Raw genomic sequence first — 20,792 nt, 5'->3', positions numbered from 1 at the left:
GACTCTTTATGTTTCTGTAGTTGCTTATACAACTTTTGATAAAAAATATACAATATAGCTTAAGCTTAATTTTAGAAATAATGAATCCTTTTTTAATTCTGAGCAATTAACCATATTTCCCCATGATTCCTTTAAAACAAACAATCTATAGTAAAAAATAATCCAGCTTACACCTCAGTTCAATAATTTCTTTTAGTTACAGCGATCAGTGGTCCGTTTCTTTGCTCAAAACAGATTAAAAAATAACTGGATATTGGAACCCTGGGTGCAGCTACTCAATTTATCATTTTCTCATAATTTATGCTTGAGTGATATTTTTTACTGGTTGGAAAAAATAAACTTGACTTGACTTACGCCCACACAGAGAAATGAACACCCACCTTAGTTGAGTACCTTCTTTTGGTCACAGCTGATAGCGGCCTTTCGATTTGCATTCTAACTTCGAGACCGCTGTTACGAATCGCTGACACAGCAGTTGTGTGATCAACGTTCACCATATTGGTTTCATTCACAGCTAATATTCGATCACCGATCTGGACTCCTGCTAGGGATGCTGGGCTTCCGGCTTCTACCTTTGTAACTCTGATATGCTGTGAAATAGTAAAACCATGTTAGAACATAATGCAGGATTGTAAAGGCAGCCTAGAAGTGATATCAGATATCACTATCGCAAAAAATCATCGCTACCATTGAACTTTACAACATTGGTTTAAAAACAAATCCAATACTTAGGCACGTAAAAACATTTGGTACTCCTGTAGTATGTGTACCAGGTTCTGATATGCTGCGAATAGGAAAGGTGTGTTAAGAACAGAATTCAGGATTGTTAAGTCATAAGGGAGACAGTCAAGATTTGTTGTAGGGTAGTTCACGCAACTGCTTATCGGTCAAGTCCATTCCCATACCCAACAAGGACTGGTAACCGGGCAAAACCCTATACTTATGTGCATGGAGAATGTTAAATATCGGTGCTCCAGAAGTGTGTGTACCAATATGTAACTAATTTTGTTTGCCTACTTTATATCAAGTTGTGTGAAGGGACTGAAACCTATGGGCCCAGGGGTATATTCACTTGGCTAACAAAGACAGTCTGAACTCGTAATAGAACTCAAATAAGGAAAATCACGAGAATATCGGTTGGAAACCGAAGACTTATCGATCGATAGTTAGGGGATCCCCCAAAACAGAAACTGCAGTTTCGATTCATCCGCTCTTGTAACTTGCGCACTGCGCATCGCACACACACACTCGGCGGGTTTCAAAATTCTCTCGCTTTACAAAAATCTAGATCACTATATCAATAATTGATTGATAACTCGCTAATTATACGACATAATTCGCCCAAAATCAATAGGATTCTGGTCCGAGATAAGATGAATGCACATGCAAAATCTGGAGCAGATTCAATCCCGCTTTCGTGAGATATCGCGTGCATCTAACAGACACACACACACACACACAGACAGACAGGCATACATACAAATACCTATCAATATACTTACCGATCTTAAGATCGATAAGTAATAATAAAATTATGCCCTGACCCGAACCTCGTACACACACTACGATGGGGACCTAATTATCAAGATTGATTGTGAAACAGCATTTTACAAAATCCCAACTTTTGGGCTATGCCTATGGACAGCACAAAGTCATACTAACACTTTAGATTCCCCTATGAGAGTTCACCGCCAATTTACCACATCAAGCTCAAAGCGAAACAAATAACTGAAAAAAGAGAAATACTTTCTTACCCTTGGCATTGTCTTTGTATTATTCTTTGATCCTCCAACAATACTCAGACCAAGGTTTGTTGCGACAGTGCTTCGTTGAATGATGACGCTCAACTAGAGAAATGAAGTTGGACAAATCAGATATCAGAACTTTTTTTCATTTTTTATTTGTGTTTTTCACACTAACAATCTGAAGTAGTCTTGGTATAGGCATCTACTGGTACGCAAGGAGATACAGTGTTGGTGTTTTCACATTGTTGAGGATGAATTGTTTGAACATAATGGGATTTGAAATCTACCAATCAAAGAACACCATGAATACCACTGGGATAATAAACAGGGGGCCATGAGTGCCATGAGCCTTGCTCAGAGCAAAGGAGCCAGTAATGAAAATTGAAATATTGTTATGAATACAGCTTACCACTTCATTTACTGGACCATTGACGTCCTCAGCATTTGTGGCACAATCCAATGAGGTCGTGGCACCGTCAATGGAACTTGAAGATACACTTGCTGATAAACCTGTGGCACTGTCTTGTGAGTTGCTGGTAACAATAGTGGAATTTATGGCATCAACAGATGCATTTGTGGCTCCACTAGGTAAATTTGTGGCACCATCAGGTGCATCAATGGCAGTGTTCTCTTTTATAGGCTGTGTAGGTAAAATAGTAGACCGTGGCATTGGGACAGGTTTCGTGGCGTCTGGTGACTCAATGGCATGCGCCCCTCCTACGGCGCCATATTTGGAAAGTTCTAAAGATGTAAGACGTGCCAGGGAGGGAATTCGACGTCTGGCAGAGCTCGCTTCCGCACCCTCGACTTCCAAAATGGTTTTATCGAGCTCGAATTCTTTTTCTTCTGCCGCTTTCCCTACTGCGGCTATCGACATATTTTTTAAAGAAGGTATGCGATTGCGCTGAACTGATTCACCACTAGTAGCGCTGTTGTCTTGTGTAATAAGTTCACTATCTTGTCCGCTGACAAGCGTTTGTAAAATCCCAGGCTCGTTCGCAATTTCTTCAATGTTCGAAGATGGTTCAACAGCGCCCTCCGATGGAAAAAAGCTTACAGCATCAAGTCTGCTTTGTCGCATAGGTGAACGACTCAAAACACTCGGGCTAACCGGAGAAGAAGCCTCTCTTTGGGGAGACGACTCTTCTGACGCCTCTCCAGGATGTTTTTGTTGCTGTACATTGGTAATTTGTACCTCAGAACTTGGAGAGCTGGCAGGTTGCGAGTCGTTTATATTTTTCGGTTGTGAAATGGAGGATTTGTCTGCAAATAAAAAGCAGGTTATTTGAATTATACACTTTCTTACACAGAGGTAAACAGTTATTTTTTTCTTAATATGAGAGAGAGAGATTTATTTTTCATCAACCACAAAAAAGGAGCATTGCAACAATAAAAAATATATATAACAACATACGCAAGGTTTTTTGGTATGACTGGGGGAGCAATACGACCATACGGTCATCAGAGTCAGCTTTCTGATACATGTTTAATACAAAAAAGGCACTCTACAAGCAACCATCATCAAGGACCGAGGACTTTTCAGTTCTGTCTCACTGTCTGTATTGCCTACCCCATTTATTACACACTGGCCGTGCGCATGGGAATCTGTATTGTATTTCTGGCAACTAGTATTTTCCCAGATGGCTGAGCATAACCTGTGATGTCATCAGTTACAGGTTACTGATCATGACCAACCAGCTGTGGAGGTGACCACGTGCTCTCTGCGGTCTGGTGCACAGTACAGTTGGTGTTGCTTAGAGGTCGGTCGATATAGTTGACCTTGTAGTGTTGCCCTTGCTCTTTTATGATTGTTTTTTTGTATCGCATTACATCTGTACATCTTTGATATATTCGGAAATAAATTATTATCTCACTCTTATGGGTTACTTTGGTTATTGAATTTAATAAATAAACTCCTAAACTGAATTAACACACACTTCTCTCATTAAAAACTCTTCCTACCTGGAATAATCTCTTCTGAAAGTGTTGAAGTTTCGATAACAGCCGATCCATTAGGCAACAGTGGAGTTGAAGCTGCATCAGGTGTTAAAGAACCAATATATTCTGAAGGACCAACAGTATCTGATAGAAGAATATTTTCAGTTGAAGTCAATGCACGGATGCTAAATAAGGCAGGGGTTCTTAACGGGGGTGAATTTACCCACTAGAGGTAAACAGATAACACATCTTGGGTTAACATTCATGCCCCCCTTACCCAGGGTGTAATAAATTTGGTAGGCAATGCTGAACCAGAAAGATTTCAGGGTGCTCCCGAAGTATGCGAACCAAGATGGCGGACATCGGAACGTAACATGGGTAACAGGTTAGGGTTAGGCGATAATTTTTTTCCAATTTTCCTTATTTTAGTCCTATTATCAGTTCGAAGACTAGCCAAGAGCCTCCCGTAGTATTTATACCTAAAATTATGGCTTAACCCTAACCTAGTACACATATTACGTTCCGATGTCCGCCATCTTGGTTCGCATACTTCGGGAGCCCCGATTTCAGTGCTTCCAAATAAAAGTAGCACCTTACATATCGTTATCAGTGGATGTAGTTTTGCAAACGAGAAATTCATACTTCTCTTTACTACATGAATAGGATTTCAATACAGAACTAAATGCGGCCGGTGTTAGGATCACAACGTACTCTGTTGAATAATAGAGTTTCTGACAAGCCCAGTGCAACAGATTTTCACGACGAGAAAAATCAAGTGAAGGCAAATTTCAACAAATTTTACTTTTGAAATTTGCCAAGGTGGCAACAATGGAATATAGACTGTAGTTTTGCTCAGAGGTGAGTCTCATTCATCTCTGATTGAGTACGCACTTGCCTTCCAATTTCACATGGAAGCAAAAAAATATGTAACAAAAATTAAGGCTAAGAATATAAAAATTATATAACTTCAGGAATATTCCCAGATATAATTATCATTATTAACAAGTTACCAACCTGTCAAATCAGCAGACGCATCAGAGCTATAATTCTCTTCATCATTAGATATCTGATTTCGTAACGGGGTTAAAATTGCAGATATTTGTGATGAATTCCGTGATATCAGAGCTCCACTAGGGCCGACAGATCTGAATGTTGGGTGCCCTAGAAAATGAATTATAACGTTACTGGCCATGATGGACTAACAAATCCTACATTTTCCCAGAGTGCGATGGATTGGGTAGAAAATACCGAACTGGAAATATTCTGAACAGGCTATTCCAGGGGTGGGCAATTACTTTTATCAGTAGGCCAGTTATAGATAGTAGAATCGGTTACTGGGCACAAAACTTAATATGATAAATTAGGATAAAAAACAGTTTATTTACAACAGCCAAGCTAACGTTTTTATAATAATAAGAAGCACGTTTTTTCCATCGTTTTTTTGCTCAAATTTATATCCATAAAAACTATGGTCGTAATTTCAGCACATAAGTGGGCCGCATGAACAATTCGGTGGGCCGGAAACGGGCCCGGGGGCCGTAATATGCCTCCCCCCTGGGCTATTCCAATCTAACATGAAATCATACATGATATACCAAATTTGACATAAAACACGAATTATTTAAATTAATTTTCTGATTCTGTGTTGACATGATCTTTCACTAAAAATAACACCTTCGAATTCTATTTTATCATCTTCCATCTTGCCTGGATATTATAGGGTTGCTATAATGTCCATTTACAATTTCAGTTTCATTATATCTTAACCAGGTTTGTTGTTTTTTAATCAGTAATTGTTAAAGTATTTTCACTTTATTTAATACATCTGTGAGGGCCAAAACAATATATGGTATCAATAAATTCCATTTGCAATTTAAAAAAATGTTATGACTTCATGGACACCCTGTATATAAAAAATTCACATCTCGACCTTTTACTTCGAAGAAGGTTAGTAAACGGCATCTCAAAAACGTTGCTTCCCACTTTTAGAGCAAGCCAACAAGAGAAATTCATATAATCGGGACAAATGGAGCAAGTAGGACAAGTGTGAGACTCAGTATGTGCCCAAGCTTTTTATTTTAGGGAGGGTGTTTCCAAATTTAAGGGATGGTAGATATTGTTATTAGTGATAAAACTATTTATAACTTATAAAATATGTTAAGTGTGTGACTGATCATCTTCAACGACATATAAGCCATTCTTTAAATATTCAAATAAAATTTGATTTACGTTAAGAATTAAAGTATGATGTTAAATCTAAAAATTAGGGGGAGTGTTTAAAATTTTAGGGGGGGGGGGGGGGGGAGAGTGTATGGAAGTCACTGGTTATGAGATACCCGTTTGTTGATATAGCTAAAAAGAGTAGCCTACTTGTCTTGCAAATGATCCAGGGAAAAGCTCTACAAAAACCTGGAACAAGACTTACTTTGTGTAGTTGTTACAAGAAATGAAAGACTTCCGGATGTTTGATCGAGTGGTGTTCGTTTTGCAAGAGCTTCTGTGTATCGCTCCTCTCTAAAATTAAGAAAATTTATTTCAAAAATAAAGCCAAAATGCTGTTTGACACTTATAAGTTTGGACAGTGAAAAAAAAATCTATAGTATCCAACTAGTGGCAATGACACATTTCTAGCACAAAAATTTGAATGGTTCTGATATCGTAGTTCACTATATGTTTGAGCAGTCTTATCAGCTTTCCTATCCTCCCAGATATGTTGAAATGTTTTTATAACTATCTCTTTTAATTCCCTGACTTACCCTTGGTTAATAACGTCCTGTAACTTTGCGACCGGGACTAGAAGCCGTCCGAGGAACCTTCGTAAGATCGGTCGACTGCGATCAAATCTGTCTTTAACTTCAAGTTCAACTAAATCAGTTGGAAGCACTTGGACAATGAACTGTGAATTGAAGATAAACGGTTAAACAATAACCAAAGCCTTAACGATGTATTGGGGATTTTAATGTGGAATTGGAAGTTAAGTCACTTGGTTTGACCAGTTTTTGAAGACAAAGTTTCAATTTGAGCCACAGCTGTATTGTCAAACTACGGGGATCCAACATAACATATAAATTTATTGCTAAATGGTTTCTGTTCATATACCAGACAATCATACATTACGTTCATTTCAACTGAACAAATTAAATGTTCTATAACAAGTTTATTACATGGTTCATTTGAAATTTCCAAATTTTCGGGCCTTGAAACCTTTTTCATTTTACAAACTAACTTAAGAAGACTTTGCCGATCACTGCACTAAGCGCCATGCCACCTAGCATGGATTTACAGATACAAATGCTGCAAGAGATAAGTCATGCATCTGGAGAGATTATCCAAATAACTATTCCCCACTTGAACAAATAACCAGATGAATGGCTGTTTTCAGACGTCGTTTAAGAGTTTCTTCATTGGGTCGTATATGGAAATCCTATCCTAATATGTTATCAATTCATACATGCATCCATCCATCTTAAACAAATACCTGACATGGACTGGTAACTGGACAAGAGGCCGTGGTTCGCCAATGCCGTCATATTGTCTTTCCTTTCCTTCCGGAGAAATTCTATCCCAATTCGTGTTTAAAACCGGCCAGTTCAGAGGCCATTGAGAATTTCGTTCAACTTGAGGAATTACTTACTTGCTCTTTCCACACAGGATTAATAGTGTTCCCTGCTTGTTTTGTTCTGTACATTTGCTTATGATGAGGTTGTTTGCTACAACGAGGTCCGGGGAACACTGCAATTTTGACGTATGGGTATGGATTGAAGAATACGCCTCGTTTTAAATTGTAACCACAAAGACCTGGAAAAGATTTAATGATATATTATTATTTATCGGTATATTTTTATCTTCAAGATATTTTGTATTCAAAGGATCAATAATGAAAGCCTGTCTATATATAAAATATGCAGCAGAGTTGGCACAGAAATGGCCGAACCAGAATGATTTACAATTGTAACTACATTTTTTAAACGCTGTCGCATACTTTTTTCGGTGCTCCCGAAGTATGCGAACCAAGATGGCGGACATCGGAACGTAACATGGGTAACAGGTTAGGGTTAGGCGATAATTTTTTCCAATTTTCCTTATTTTAGTCCTATTATCAGTTCGAAGACTAGCCAAGAGCTTCCCGTAGTATTTATACCTAAAATTATGGCCTAACCCTAACCTAGTACACATATTACATTCCGATGTCCGCCATCTTGGTTCACATACTTCGGGAGCCCCCTTTTTTCACTCAAACCAAGGCTCTGTGCAAGCAGCCACTGCTAGGTAAGAAGTAACTATTTCTGGAGGAAAATATCTCCCAGGGAAGGGCCTGGCTTCAGTATTGTTTCCCCAATTTATTACACCAGGGGTTCTCAACCTTTTCTCTGTTAAGTACCCCCCGAGTCACGAAACAATCAACAAGAACCCCCAGTAATCAGCCACCAAACTGAATTGTGATATATTGACTAACAATTTGCTACAACGCAAGATCATGAAAAATGTACGCTGAGTTTCAATAGGCACTTATTTTCCTCTTGTAGTTGCTTTCTTTGTTAAAGGATATTAAAAAAAGCAACGAAAACTCGACTGTCATCCAAGTACCCCTGAAATTCTTTTCGTGAACCCCTGGGGGTTGAGAACCCCTGTATTACACCCTGAGGGTGAGGTGGTAGAAGACGAGCAGCAAGGATTTTTAAAAAAAGGGATTTCAAAATCGAAAATTCACATGTCCTTTTGAAACAGTCGCTGCGATTACGCGCTCGTTAAAATAGCTGACTTTTTCAGCGTATAATGACTTTTTTGTCACGTAAAACATTCATTTCAGCTACGGGAATCTAAAACGTCTTTCTATATCATTTGAATGGTTAATTAATTTAATAGGTTTAAATGGCCTGAGATATATCGGGTTCAGAATTGCCTGCCGAATCTATTATACCCTGTGTGGTGGTCTTAGGGTTTGATTTTTAAATCTATTCTAAATTATTCTAAAATGAGGAATTTAAATTTTAAATTGTTCAGGATATTCAATTTGTCTTGAACAGCCCTAAAATTAACATAATAATTGTGGTGATTTGAGTCTTAAAATCTAGCAACACATTAAACAGTCGCAACATTTGACCCTGCTGCCATATACTGTTCGTCCTTTAATAGCATGGTGTTTTGATTCGAAAGTCATTCCTCGGTTCGTGCTGCTTTATGGCTCTTAGTTGACGTTTGAGCTAATAAAAGCCTAGTGTATGAGCTTATTATATCTGTGTTAGATTTATCACAAGAATAGATCGAGTTTAGACTGCAAAAATTTCAATCCTAATATATCCCTACAATATAAACACTTCTTCTGCTGCTGGGTGTATGGCATTAAAAAACTAAACCCCTAAAATTCTAAGCCCATGGATCAAAATAACATAGTTTGTTGGGGATTGTCCGTCATGGTTCGGTAAAGAAGTCATGAGGACGGGAATAATATGGTGTAGAGAAAATTGAAGTTTAATATAATAGCGAATTTGAAAAGATCTGCCATATTTACAAAAATAAATAAGTAAAAGATGGTGATAATTCCACAGTTGTGATTTCTATGCATGTCCAGTGGTATTGAAGTATACATTTCTGTTTTAAAATTAACATTTCAAGAAACATATAACTTGATGATTGACACACTTGAGATAATTGCACTAATCACCCTACATGTGTTAAAACCTGGTGGCAATGATAAGTGTAAAGAGGAATGGCGTACATCTCGTCATCACAGGGTAGTTCACACAACTACAAGTTGGTTACCCTGCATAATGATTGATAACGTAAGTGTTCAGCTATACCTACAAATGACCTTTGCCCCTGCTAATAGAATGAGTGAAAAATTGGATATTCTCATACCTAAACTTCGCCACTGTTAACAATTTATTTAAGCCATCATATAGAAATCTTCTCAACAGGTTTAATACAAAATGTCAAATTGAGATTATTTGATACCCAATTTATAAACCAGAAAACATAAATGCTGTTATTATCAGAATTGGTAAATAATCACCATATAAGTATGTTTGCTGTCAAACAGTCATTTCAGTGACTTATAAAGTAAATATAGTGATGTTTGTCTCAGAGTTGGCCAACATGGGATTGCTAACTAATTACTATTACGGATGCATTCTGAAGTAATATTTTTGAATATGGAATATCAGGGAAATTCTAAATTGGATTGTATTAAACAAAAAATATATATTTTCGTTGGGTTAGAAATGAGAAAGTTTAGATAACAAAAAAATTAAATTATGGTCTTATTTGGTCATACTGCGAGATTTCAAAATCAAACTTTTTTAGCTTATCCCTAAAATTGAGGAAAATATTCGATCTAAAAAATGTTGAATGAATTAAAACATTTTATGGATGTCGAACATCTATGGTTGTAATTAACAGAATTGGCAAATAATCATAATAAATATGTTTGTTGGCAAACAGTTATTCACATTTGAAATGCCCAGACATCAGTTATCTTGAGGTAAAAACACATGTTCCCCAAAAAAGAAAAAATGATTCATATGACCAGAAATCCTTAGAAACCCGAGCTAAAAATAGATCCTCAAATGTTATAAAACCAACATTAGCAAGGTGTAATGTAAATTTGGCTTCAAAATGCATCATATTATGACCTCAGCCTGTGTATAGTAAGCCTAACCTAAAAATTAATCTAATTTTTCATACGACAAAGAATAGACTAACGTTAGCAGACTCAGAATTCAAAACACTCCATGTGAGTAATACAAGTCCTTAGTAATCTTGAGATAAAAAAACAAATCTGATTGTTTAAGGACCAAGAATGGATTGACGAGGGATAAAAAAAGCAAATTGTTTCACATGACGAAGTATTTTTAGTAACTAGGGCTAAAAATGAATCTGGAATTTTATAGGACTAATAATAAAATTAGTGAGGGGTGATATACACATGACCAAAAAAAACCTAACACTGCACATTTAACCAAAAGTAAACCTGGTTATTTGAAGGCCAAGAATGGGCTAACGTGCGACAGACCCAGAAAAAAAAGGAATGTTTCACGTGACCAAGAGTCCTTAGTAACCCGAGCTAAAAATAAATCTGGAATTTTAGGGGTGACAAAAATAATCATCAGTTTGGGTTATATGACGCAAAAGCATGACAAGGCATCACAAAATGCGAATGCCAACCTGTAATGTCACGGTTCAATGACTTTGTATGTTACATAGGTTAGAATTTGTGCTCAAGATTTCAAGTACTTATAAAATGTTAAAATTTTCTTGAGTGATGAATAAATTAGAGTTGAATAATAACATTTACTTGGACAGGAAATAGGAAAATCCTATTAGCATGATAGGTGTTCAAATTTGCTGTCTAATATTTATAAATTTTGCTTTTCCATGGTAATATAAATAAATTTAATTATATTCACTAAAAAAATCACAAAGGTAGGACACTTGCCAGATGTCCGATGTTATAGTTAAATGACTTTGTTTGTGACATAAAAATAGCCTTTTCCAAACTGCCATATCTGTTACAGAAATCTTGCTATTTTGCTTTTAAAAGTGAAAATTTCATTATTTGCATCAGTGAGAATTCATCCAACTTGAAAAATATTTGCTCATGAATGTCCAATGATGACCAAAAACTTGAATAGCATTGCATTCACACCCTAGATACTCTGCTTTGACCCTTTTTTTATGGATCATTTTCATTTTATCTATCTTACCAGTAAATCCCAACTACGGACTTCTTGTATCAGGGGCATATTATAGTTCCCAACAAACCCAGCAATATTATGAATATTATGTCATCAACGAAGTCATTCAATCGTGACACTACATGTCTATATTCCTGTCTTGTAATGCTTTGTCATCCTTTTACGTCAAGTTACCAAACTGTTCATTATTTTTATCTGCACCTAAAATTTCACATTTTTTTAGATCAAAGTCCTGCTGAGATTATTAAAGAACTCTGGAAAACAACATTGCCACATTGAGTATTCTGGACTGATTATCCCATTATTACTGTATTTTCTCTATTACATCATGAGTTAGAAATCTCAAGTTTGGCCACCATGCCCCCGTAATGAATTGGGTAGGCCTGTGCGATGCCTAACTGAAAAGGCCCCACTTTTTCAAAACCTGGAGTTGGTGCATGAAGCCAGGACATATTGGTGAACCTGAGACGGAGTTATCAGAAATTTAAGTGGCTCCAGCTCCAAAACATCTATTTGCCTACTTGTTTTCATTAGAAAATTGAAATAATTTGTGTGTTCAATGTGCCCTAGAAGCATAAGTAGCCTCATTCAGAGCAAAAACATTTTTTTGTGTCAGTCCCTATGGGTTTTTGCCTGATAATTAGGCACGGCATGAACAAAAAGTTTAGGAATCGCTGCTTTTTAATTTTTAATAAAGGAAACTCGGTTCAGTTAATAGGGAATTATTAGAAAATGGATATAATTTGTTCACAATGAATCCCTTTATCTAGAAACAAAAGGAGACTCATTCAGAGTAAAAACATCTCAGAAAACGCTTACCAGATAAAACTAAAGTGAGAAGTTCAGCGTTGGAATGTGCTCGTCTCAATGGTGCATTGACTGCAGTGACTCGCATGCTTCCACTTTCTTCAGACGTGGAGGAGGGAGGCTGGAAAAGAAAAAAAATAAACTTTTCATACTCTCTCTCATCTCAGAGACAGGGACGAGGCAGGATTTGTCAAATGGAAGTAATTTCTATTGCCAAGTTAGACGATAACAGCTAGCGATCCCAGCTTGAACATGGGTTTTTAAGAGTCGTGAGGTTCTAAATAGCATTCCAGGCTACAAAAAATTGCTATGTATGCTATAGAACAGGGGTTCCCAAACCGCGGCCCGCGGGCCAAATCCGGCCCGCATAACAATTTAAAATGGCCCGTCGAGCTTAAGTGAAATAGTGTTCAACAGACTTTGTTTCTACTTTTTTGTGATCTATAGACACTGCCAATTGTTATGTCATTATTACAGTTTAAGCACACCCGTCTCTCAATTATACGTATTAGGTATTAGGATAACATAGGGCAGTAATTCAGATATCAACCATATAAGAAAGCTTGAGATGTCAAATAACAAACATAAACTACACTCAGGAAACATATTTTATTTAAATCTTAAATAAACAAATAGCAGCGTTCGTATTTCTGTATTGAAAAGAATCAAACTTCAGCGATTTGTCTTCTTTGTCAGCAAACCATCCCAATTCTGAAGGAATACGTCATGAAGCACTATTATGAGTTAACGAACATGTTTCAAAAAAATGTCATGAATAAATCATCGCGCACTACGCTCTTCCGGCCCGCGAACACCCTTCCTATTCTAATTTTGGCCCGTGGCCAATAAAGTTTGGGAACCCTTGCTATAGTAAAACGCCTTTTTTTACATTTTTTAAAAGTAGGGGATTCCGAGTCTTAGCGTGCATACTTTTTACTGCATAAAGTATCTTTGCAATATGCATCAACTAACACAAAAAATTCACGAATTCACAATCTTACCGTTCTCGCCTTTTTACAAACAATGATTTGATCCGTAGAAGCAACCAACGATAATCCACCGGTCGATGTCGGGTGATAATATTTGAACACAACCAAGTTTTTATCTGGAAAAAGAAAATAACTTTGTAATGGAGAACAAATCAATTATTCTAGAAACAAATTTTGATCATTTAAACTCTTAATTTTTGGAATAATATAACTCGATCATGTCCATCGTAATACAAGTAATTGCAAGAAACTCCATATTAACTTGTTTACTTTGTTTTCTATTATTACTCTTCTATTATTACATTACTCATTGTGCTTTTGGCAAAATCATACCAAAATTATACCTAACATGTTCTTTTGCTTCTGTACAACACTATCCCTTATCTCCCGGTAGATTAATATAGTTCCGTTTCAAACAATTTCAATTTACCCAAAACTCTTGAATTGTAAAGCCACACAACACACACACATACGTATAACATTCTCTTACAATAAAACAAAGCTAACAATTTTTTTACCTGCAGTAAATTTGTCTTGATGTTGATTTAAATCCCATTTTATTTCTCCCTTCGGCATATATCCAACTCCTGCATTACGGAAGCTTACCAATTCAGGAACATTATCTGTGGAATAAAAAAAAACATGTTAACTCGGCTAAGCGGTGTGGCGCATCGTGCTAAGCCGTATGAATATGCTCGTCACCGCACCTTTGATTACATTGCGTGGGTTCGCAGGTTCCAATCACGTAAGGGATAGCAATGTGTGAAAGGATTGATGGACTCCTCACCACTGTAGGGTGGTTCACATAACTGTTGGTTACGACTTCCTCCACTCCCCAACTAATCCAATACCAGACATAAGACTGGTAACCGGACAAGGGGCCGTGGCATGATCAAATCATCTTTCGGCATTCCTCTCCCCCAGGATAAATATGTAAATCTCAAATAATTCACTAATCCAAATACATTCCTAACTTGTATTTTTGAATATGTGGAGCACGATACACATTTCAAAAAGTTATATTATTATAAAACAGCAATGCGAATTTCAGAATCTCCACAAATAATTAGATGTTTTTTTGCTTGAATCAAAATAATGGTTTCAGCAATGAAATTTTAATGAAAACATGCTAAGCTCTAATTTCAGTCTTGCAAAAAATTTTATTTCTCTGTATCCACTCAAGGCGTCCGCCAGTTTAACATTTGATCAAGCTGTCTCATCAACTCTGTCGAGAGTATATTTATGTCACTTTATTCTTCTATACCTGCCTTAATCTACTCATCACGGTAATTTAAAAAAATGCAAACTTCTTTTCCTAATATGGCATATAAATATAATGTTCAATTTTTTTTCAATATATTTCAACTAGTATCAAACTTAGTCAAGAGGATCAAACACAGTATTTCTTGCATCTCGTTCCAACGTAAAATGCCTTTCTTGACACAAACATTTTGTTTTCACGCTGTTGAAGCTATGTCTTCCCCATCTCAGATAATTGGCTTGCAATCATATATCTTTTTTCTGCTTATCAATACTCCACAATAGACAACAACTTTAATTTCACATTTACCTGATATAAACATTTAAACATTTTCTATCAATATCTTGATTATTATTAATAGTCTTCATTAGGGGTCCAATCCACTGCTTTTGTTTATTCCCCCCTCACCCAAAATCGCTTTTCTCAACAATCTATACATTCTGAACATACAGATCGCATTTTCGTAATGGTAAAATTCATTCATTTTCTGTTCTCTCTGTTTAATTGAGCTATATGAACAATCCATATACGTAAAAAGTAAAACATTGTAAAAAGTTATTTTTCTCTTTATCAATGTATTAGGAGTTTTACTGTTTGTGTCATCTACCTTCACCCTAAATTATTAACAATTATCATCTTAATTTTTATTAGTCCCATCTACTTTTACCCTGCATTACAATTCTTGACACATTTCATGCATTCTGAACATACGGATTCTATACTCAGGACAGTCAAAAATAAACTAACTTTGCATTAAAATTCATTATCAATAAATAAAAAACTCCCATTTCAGAACATAACAAACATTTTAGGTCTAACAGGTATGAGCAGCAAAATCTAACTTGCACTGGATTGAATTTTGCAACACATTGCCTCAAGAAATAAAACTATAAAAACTAGAATGACAAAGCGCTTTCTCTAGTATAATTCGAGGTAAACCACACTTATCGTGAGATCTACCTCACATTGCGCAAAGCCTTGCACAATCATTAATAAGTAAAAAAGAATCAGCTTAGTGCGATATTATGGAAAGATTCAGATATTTACTTTTATCGTGCAAACCAGTAAACAAAATGAAATAGCTATTAAATAATGGAACATATTACATAAACGAATATTGGGTTGTTGCAGCTATGAACGTTCGCAAAAAACTCAACAAGTCATCCAGTCAACGACACCTTGCAGTTGAATTGAAGTAGCAAATATAGCAACGAAACAACCACTAAAATCGGCACTCAGAAGTATGTGCACCAAGATGGCGGACATCGAAACGTCGTATGTATACCAGGTTAGGGTTAGACGATACTTTTAATTATTCTTAAAACGTCCCCTTGGAATTTTAATCTAATAATTTGAATACCAAACAGCTGTTATTCAATTTCCTTGACCTATGAAAGCACCCTTTTGGTTGGTTGGGTCAGGAGAGTTCAAAGTAGCAATGCCCACAGAAAATCAGTATTCACATGAAAAGGTGAACAAAAATAGAAATCAGAATATTTGCTTCTATGAGAATGAAAAAAAATGAAAAAAAAACACTTGAACATCTGTTTGTGTATGATTGTATCCAAAAATTTCAGAAATCTACGACACTTTGCACAAAAGTTTTGTTCTCTCTAGAATATGTTTCTAATTAATCTGAGTTCTATTTTTTCTAAGAGGGGTCACCCTGTGTATTCTAAATTTCCAATATCTATTTTTTGAGAATGTATTCCAAATAGAAAAAAAAATAGATTTGAATTTCCACTTTAAATAAATGTCTAAGGATTAATTTTTAAAACCACAATATAAAACTTGGGGTTACGTGAAACTAACTACCGGTACCTTTCCTTGCTCTATATGCCTTTGCCTTGGTGGATCCGTATGCGTATAACCACAGTTGTCTTGCCACAGCTGTAAAATGCTTGTCTGAAGAAGTCTGACCTCGGTCAGACGAAACGTTACAGAAATACATTTGTGTTAATGCGCAAACTTTTGAATTGAATCAAATATAAAAACTAGTATTTAGAATATTCTTTCAAACCCACAATTTATGTTCACTACTACTGTCTCTTGTACCAAAATGCAGATTCAAAAATTCATATTTTCTACAATTATGGAATGAGAATCGAATATACAAACCTTTACATATCATAGAAACAAGCATGTGCTCAACTCAACCAATTTTCAGTAATCTTAATTGGAAACATATTTATTAAATAACATAGCATATTTTCACTTTTAAAATTTACCTTTAAAATCTTCAAATCACTCAAACTCTCTTTTCTATTGTAATCTTACTCGAGTATTTTCTATTTCCACAATTCAGAAAATGTTTCACGATTTTCCTGGAAAAAGTTCCTAAATCGCTACAAGTAAGTTTCCAGTCGCCAAAAATTGCATCAAAACCGGGTCAAACGCTTTTCTAGGAAGTCGTTGTGAAATACGACTTCTGATCGTGCCAATGATAACATTTCAAAACGAAATCGGGCAGAGGTAGGTTGGTTTAACCCTTTACATATCATAGGTGCATAAATTGGTACTCTCGTAGTGTGTGTACCAGGTTAGGGTTAGGCAAAAATTTTATTCTGATTTTCCCTATTTTAGTTCTCTTGCGAGTTCATGGACTAGCCAAGTGAGTGAACCCCTTACCCATATGTTTCAGTTCCTTTACACAACTTGATGTAAAGTAGGCGAACACAATTAGTTACCTCCATATTGGGACACATACTTCTGGAGTGGCCACAAATGTCCTCAAATTCAATTAAAAAAAAAGGTTTGCTCAATTTTTGAAAATTGGCGAAAAAGGGTTAAATTTGAATATCTGACAAAGAAGACTAGCAGTAATTGAAGTATAATTTGAAACTGCCATAAATGTATACCTATAAAAGGATCTTCTATATGTGAAAAGTACCGTACTTCAGAAAGTTCTAACTTCTGAATGTCTAATCATGTTCTAACTTTTTTTTTGTTACTTCGAGTATTATATAAGTGTGTGAGGTTTGGCCAGATTTTCAAAAATGACAGAAAAAGGGTTAAATTTGAACGTCTGACAAAAAGAACCAGAATATTTAGAAAGTGGACTAAATGTATCACTATAAACGGATCTCCTGTAGGTAAAGACTAAAGAGTACTTCAGATGGTGCTCATGTCTGAATTTTTTTTTGTTTTTCTTGTTACTTTTAAGTAACTAAGTGTGTTGCTTCGTTATGAGTGGATGTATTTTTGGAAAATATTATCTTATTAGTTTAATGAAGATACATTGTAAAAACTAGCTCAGGGATGGGCATGGTTTTTGAATCAGGGGCCAAAAGTTTTGCCCACCTAGACTGACGGCCATGTAGGTGAGACATAAAAAGTTACATTTTATGAACAATATTTACAGTGTTACAAAGCAAAAGTGGAAAACAATAATAAGCCTTGCACCAGAATTAAATTTATTCGTAATCTCAACAAATTCTTTAGCCCTTTTTCAACTAAAACATCAAAATTTGATATAAGTTTGATTGTGACAGCATCGGCGTCCAGATTGAATTATCCAACCATGCCTCTGTCAGAACTAGCTAATCGAAAATGGGAAAATGTTAAACTGCAAGAATAAAATGAGAATATCGGTAAGAGACCGAAGACTTGTAAGTGAGGGGATTCCCCAAAACAGAAACTGTGGTTTCGATTCGTCTGCTCTTACTCCACAGCGACACTATGTGTCCCATCACTAATTAATCAATAAATCGCTAATTATATGACATAAGTCATCCAAAATCAATAGGCTTCTGGTCCGAGATATGACGAATGCACATGCAAAATTTGAAGCAGATTCAACCTTGCATTCGTGAGATATCGCATACCATACGAAAGTGTCTAACAGACGAACAAACATATACCTATCAACATACTCACCGATCAAGATCGATAAGTAATAAGACAAAATATGATTACTAAAGAAATAGTTGAAGCAAGATTAACTTATTATTACTTAATTTTTTTTATCCCAATTCTGAATTTTTTTTTCAAATTTGGTAACTTTAATGACATATTTATATGAAAACAACGAACATCAACAATTCAAAAAAAACTTATAATTATGAAAATTTTGAATAACTGTAGAACGTATAACATTTGGAACAATAACATATTTCTAAAAATCTCTCCAAGTCGCTATTCTACTTTCCTTCACTTTAAATCATTAGTTCTCGAATCTTTTAAGTCTTTTTAGAATATGTCAAGTCTTTTGCCCCAACTCAAAAATAACTAGCTAACAATAAGCTACAAATAACAGGTAGTAAAGCAAAAATATGTTCCACTAAAAAAACATGTGTACATAATAAAGAAATGTGAATATCCAACATAAGGCAGCCAAGACCAAATCTAACAAGTATTTTAATTCGTAATTTGAACGCTACACGCCCCCTTAAAAAATTGTCTACCCCCCATTCCTTGTGGAGCGCACCTCGTCATTGGATACCCACTGCTTTAAATGAAGTTTACAGACACCCTTCACCTCTTATAGCGCAACAATCTAGTCTAGTCAGCTCATCAATTTTCACGAAGAACACAGACCACAAACGCGAGAACCCATCAGCCTTTCCACTCAGTAGATATATCATCATCCAGGTAACTAAATAATGCATAGGAAAGACAATACTTCACATGAACACGTACAACTTCTTCTTGGCAAAACCTTCCATCTTATATTCTGTACGTTTTAAATTTTATCTAAGGTTTTGTTTACTGATTTCATAATCAGTTTTTATTTATTTGTTTATATCAAGCATTTTATCTTATCGCCTTTTATGCTGATTATGAAGTCCAAATTAATCTATACTGATCACATATGTTTGGACATTTTCTTCAACAAGCTACAGATGACGTATTTTTTTTTAATTTTAAGAGAAAAATTGACATAATTATTTACCCTGAAAGTGTTGGTAAAAATGCTAATCGATCGCATTGTTAGTGTTTTCAATAGTTACGATCTATTGCATCATTAGACTAGCAAGAGGCTCTAAATATTACCAGTAGTAGTATAACATGCATTTCACTTATTTTTGCAAACCTGCAGACGAGCTGAATTTCAATAAGAGAAAAATTGACATTATGAAATAGGAGTAAAAACGCATAGGATGAATGGGGTGTCTAAAAAATTCTGTCTGATTTCACAGTAATGACAATTAAAAATTTCTTTGTCTTTGTTTATTAATAATTCTTATTGTGCTTGTAGTTATCATTTATCATACAAATAAATTTATTTAAACTTACAATTGGTTTTTACTATAAAATTGGGTAAATTTTTTAATTATTGTTACTATAAAATTGAGCAAAATTTTTTGAATACCCTGTATGTTTTCATACTATATTTTTATGTATTTCAACTCGGAACATGGCTCAGTACAAGCAGCCACTGCAAATGAGGAGCTACTATTTTTTAGAAAAAGCGAAATCTCTCTAATTTGTCATTTTGTACTAGATTTATTGCACACCGGACGAGGCAGTGGGCAGGGGATCTGAACCCAATTTTTTTTAACCTAAACCTGCGTTTGTTTGACTCATCTTTATCATTAGACTAACAATTGGCTAACCTAGACTAATAACGAGCGTAAATATTATTAGGACCATTATTTGCGAGATAATTAAGCCGTATTATTTCTCGAATTTCCTCTCGTATGAAATAAATATAAAAAAAATTTTCAATGCTTTCGAACATTCGGTAATCTCAAAATAAACCTAACAGACAAAAAGTCATTTTTAACTACCCACCGAATCAAAAACCTCTATGACATCACAAGAACTTTTCTCTATGATTCATACAAATGTCAACTACATAATTATGATTTAATCCAATGAGATAACAATCTACCAAATTTTGAATATTACAACAAACAAAGACTGATAAACATCTGCAATCTGTCTTTAGATTGTTATCTGATAATTCTGAGTATTTTTGTCTGAATACATTTTAATTACCATTGTATTATGATAGGAGAAAAGCATATTGGTAATCAAACAAGAAGAATGGCGGTTATCAGAATAATTTTGGATTTTTAAACTTAATAATACTAATTTTGGATATTTAAATAAATTGTTTTTCCAGTGAAATCATGATGGTGAAGAAAACTTTATGACAAAAGTTTCAAAAAGCAATTTCAATGAGCGATTATTTGTCTGAGCCAGGGGTGTGCAACATTTTTTGACAGTGAGCCATATATCCAACTGCACACATCTACCTGCGCCACACAAAAAAAATTAGGTTCCCTGTGCGCAACGAATTAAAAAAGTTCCTGTAACGCAAAATATTAGTTATTTAACTTTTTAGTAGGACAATTAAAATTTTGAGTTCTCGCATAGTTTATCAATATCAGATGTTAACATAAACTGTCGGATT

At 35.3% G+C, this 20,792-nt stretch overlaps 1 protein-coding gene across 1 annotated transcript in view; it reads right to left on the bottom strand.

Annotated features, from left to right (window-relative positions):
- LOC120340475 (E3 ubiquitin-protein ligase HECW2-like) overlaps positions 1 to 20,792 on the bottom strand; it is a 55,351-nt gene that overhangs the window by 27,071 nt on the left and 7,488 nt on the right. Inside the window, exons 5-15 of the mRNA XM_078119715.1 lie at positions 13,692 to 13,796; positions 13,186 to 13,289; positions 12,197 to 12,305; positions 7,318 to 7,481; positions 6,440 to 6,579; positions 6,109 to 6,197; positions 4,698 to 4,844; positions 3,708 to 3,827; positions 2,155 to 3,008; positions 1,755 to 1,847; positions 381 to 590 (exon numbers count right to left, since the gene is read on the bottom strand). Of these exons, the coding sequence (XP_077975841.1) occupies positions 381 to 590; positions 1,755 to 1,847; positions 2,155 to 3,008; positions 3,708 to 3,827; positions 4,698 to 4,844; positions 6,109 to 6,197; positions 6,440 to 6,579; positions 7,318 to 7,481; positions 12,197 to 12,305; positions 13,186 to 13,289; positions 13,692 to 13,796 (2,135 nt within the window). The remainder of the gene's footprint in view (positions 1 to 380; positions 591 to 1,754; positions 1,848 to 2,154; positions 3,009 to 3,707; positions 3,828 to 4,697; positions 4,845 to 6,108; positions 6,198 to 6,439; positions 6,580 to 7,317; positions 7,482 to 12,196; positions 12,306 to 13,185; positions 13,290 to 13,691; positions 13,797 to 20,792) is intronic.

The sequence above is a fragment of the Styela clava genome, chromosome 14 (genome assembly GCF_964204865.1).
Source record: "Styela clava chromosome 14, kaStyClav1.hap1.2, whole genome shotgun sequence".
In the NCBI taxonomy this organism is placed as follows: Eukaryota; Metazoa; Chordata; class Ascidiacea; order Stolidobranchia; family Styelidae; genus Styela; species Styela clava.
This window is presented reverse-complemented; position numbering and strand designations above follow the sequence as displayed.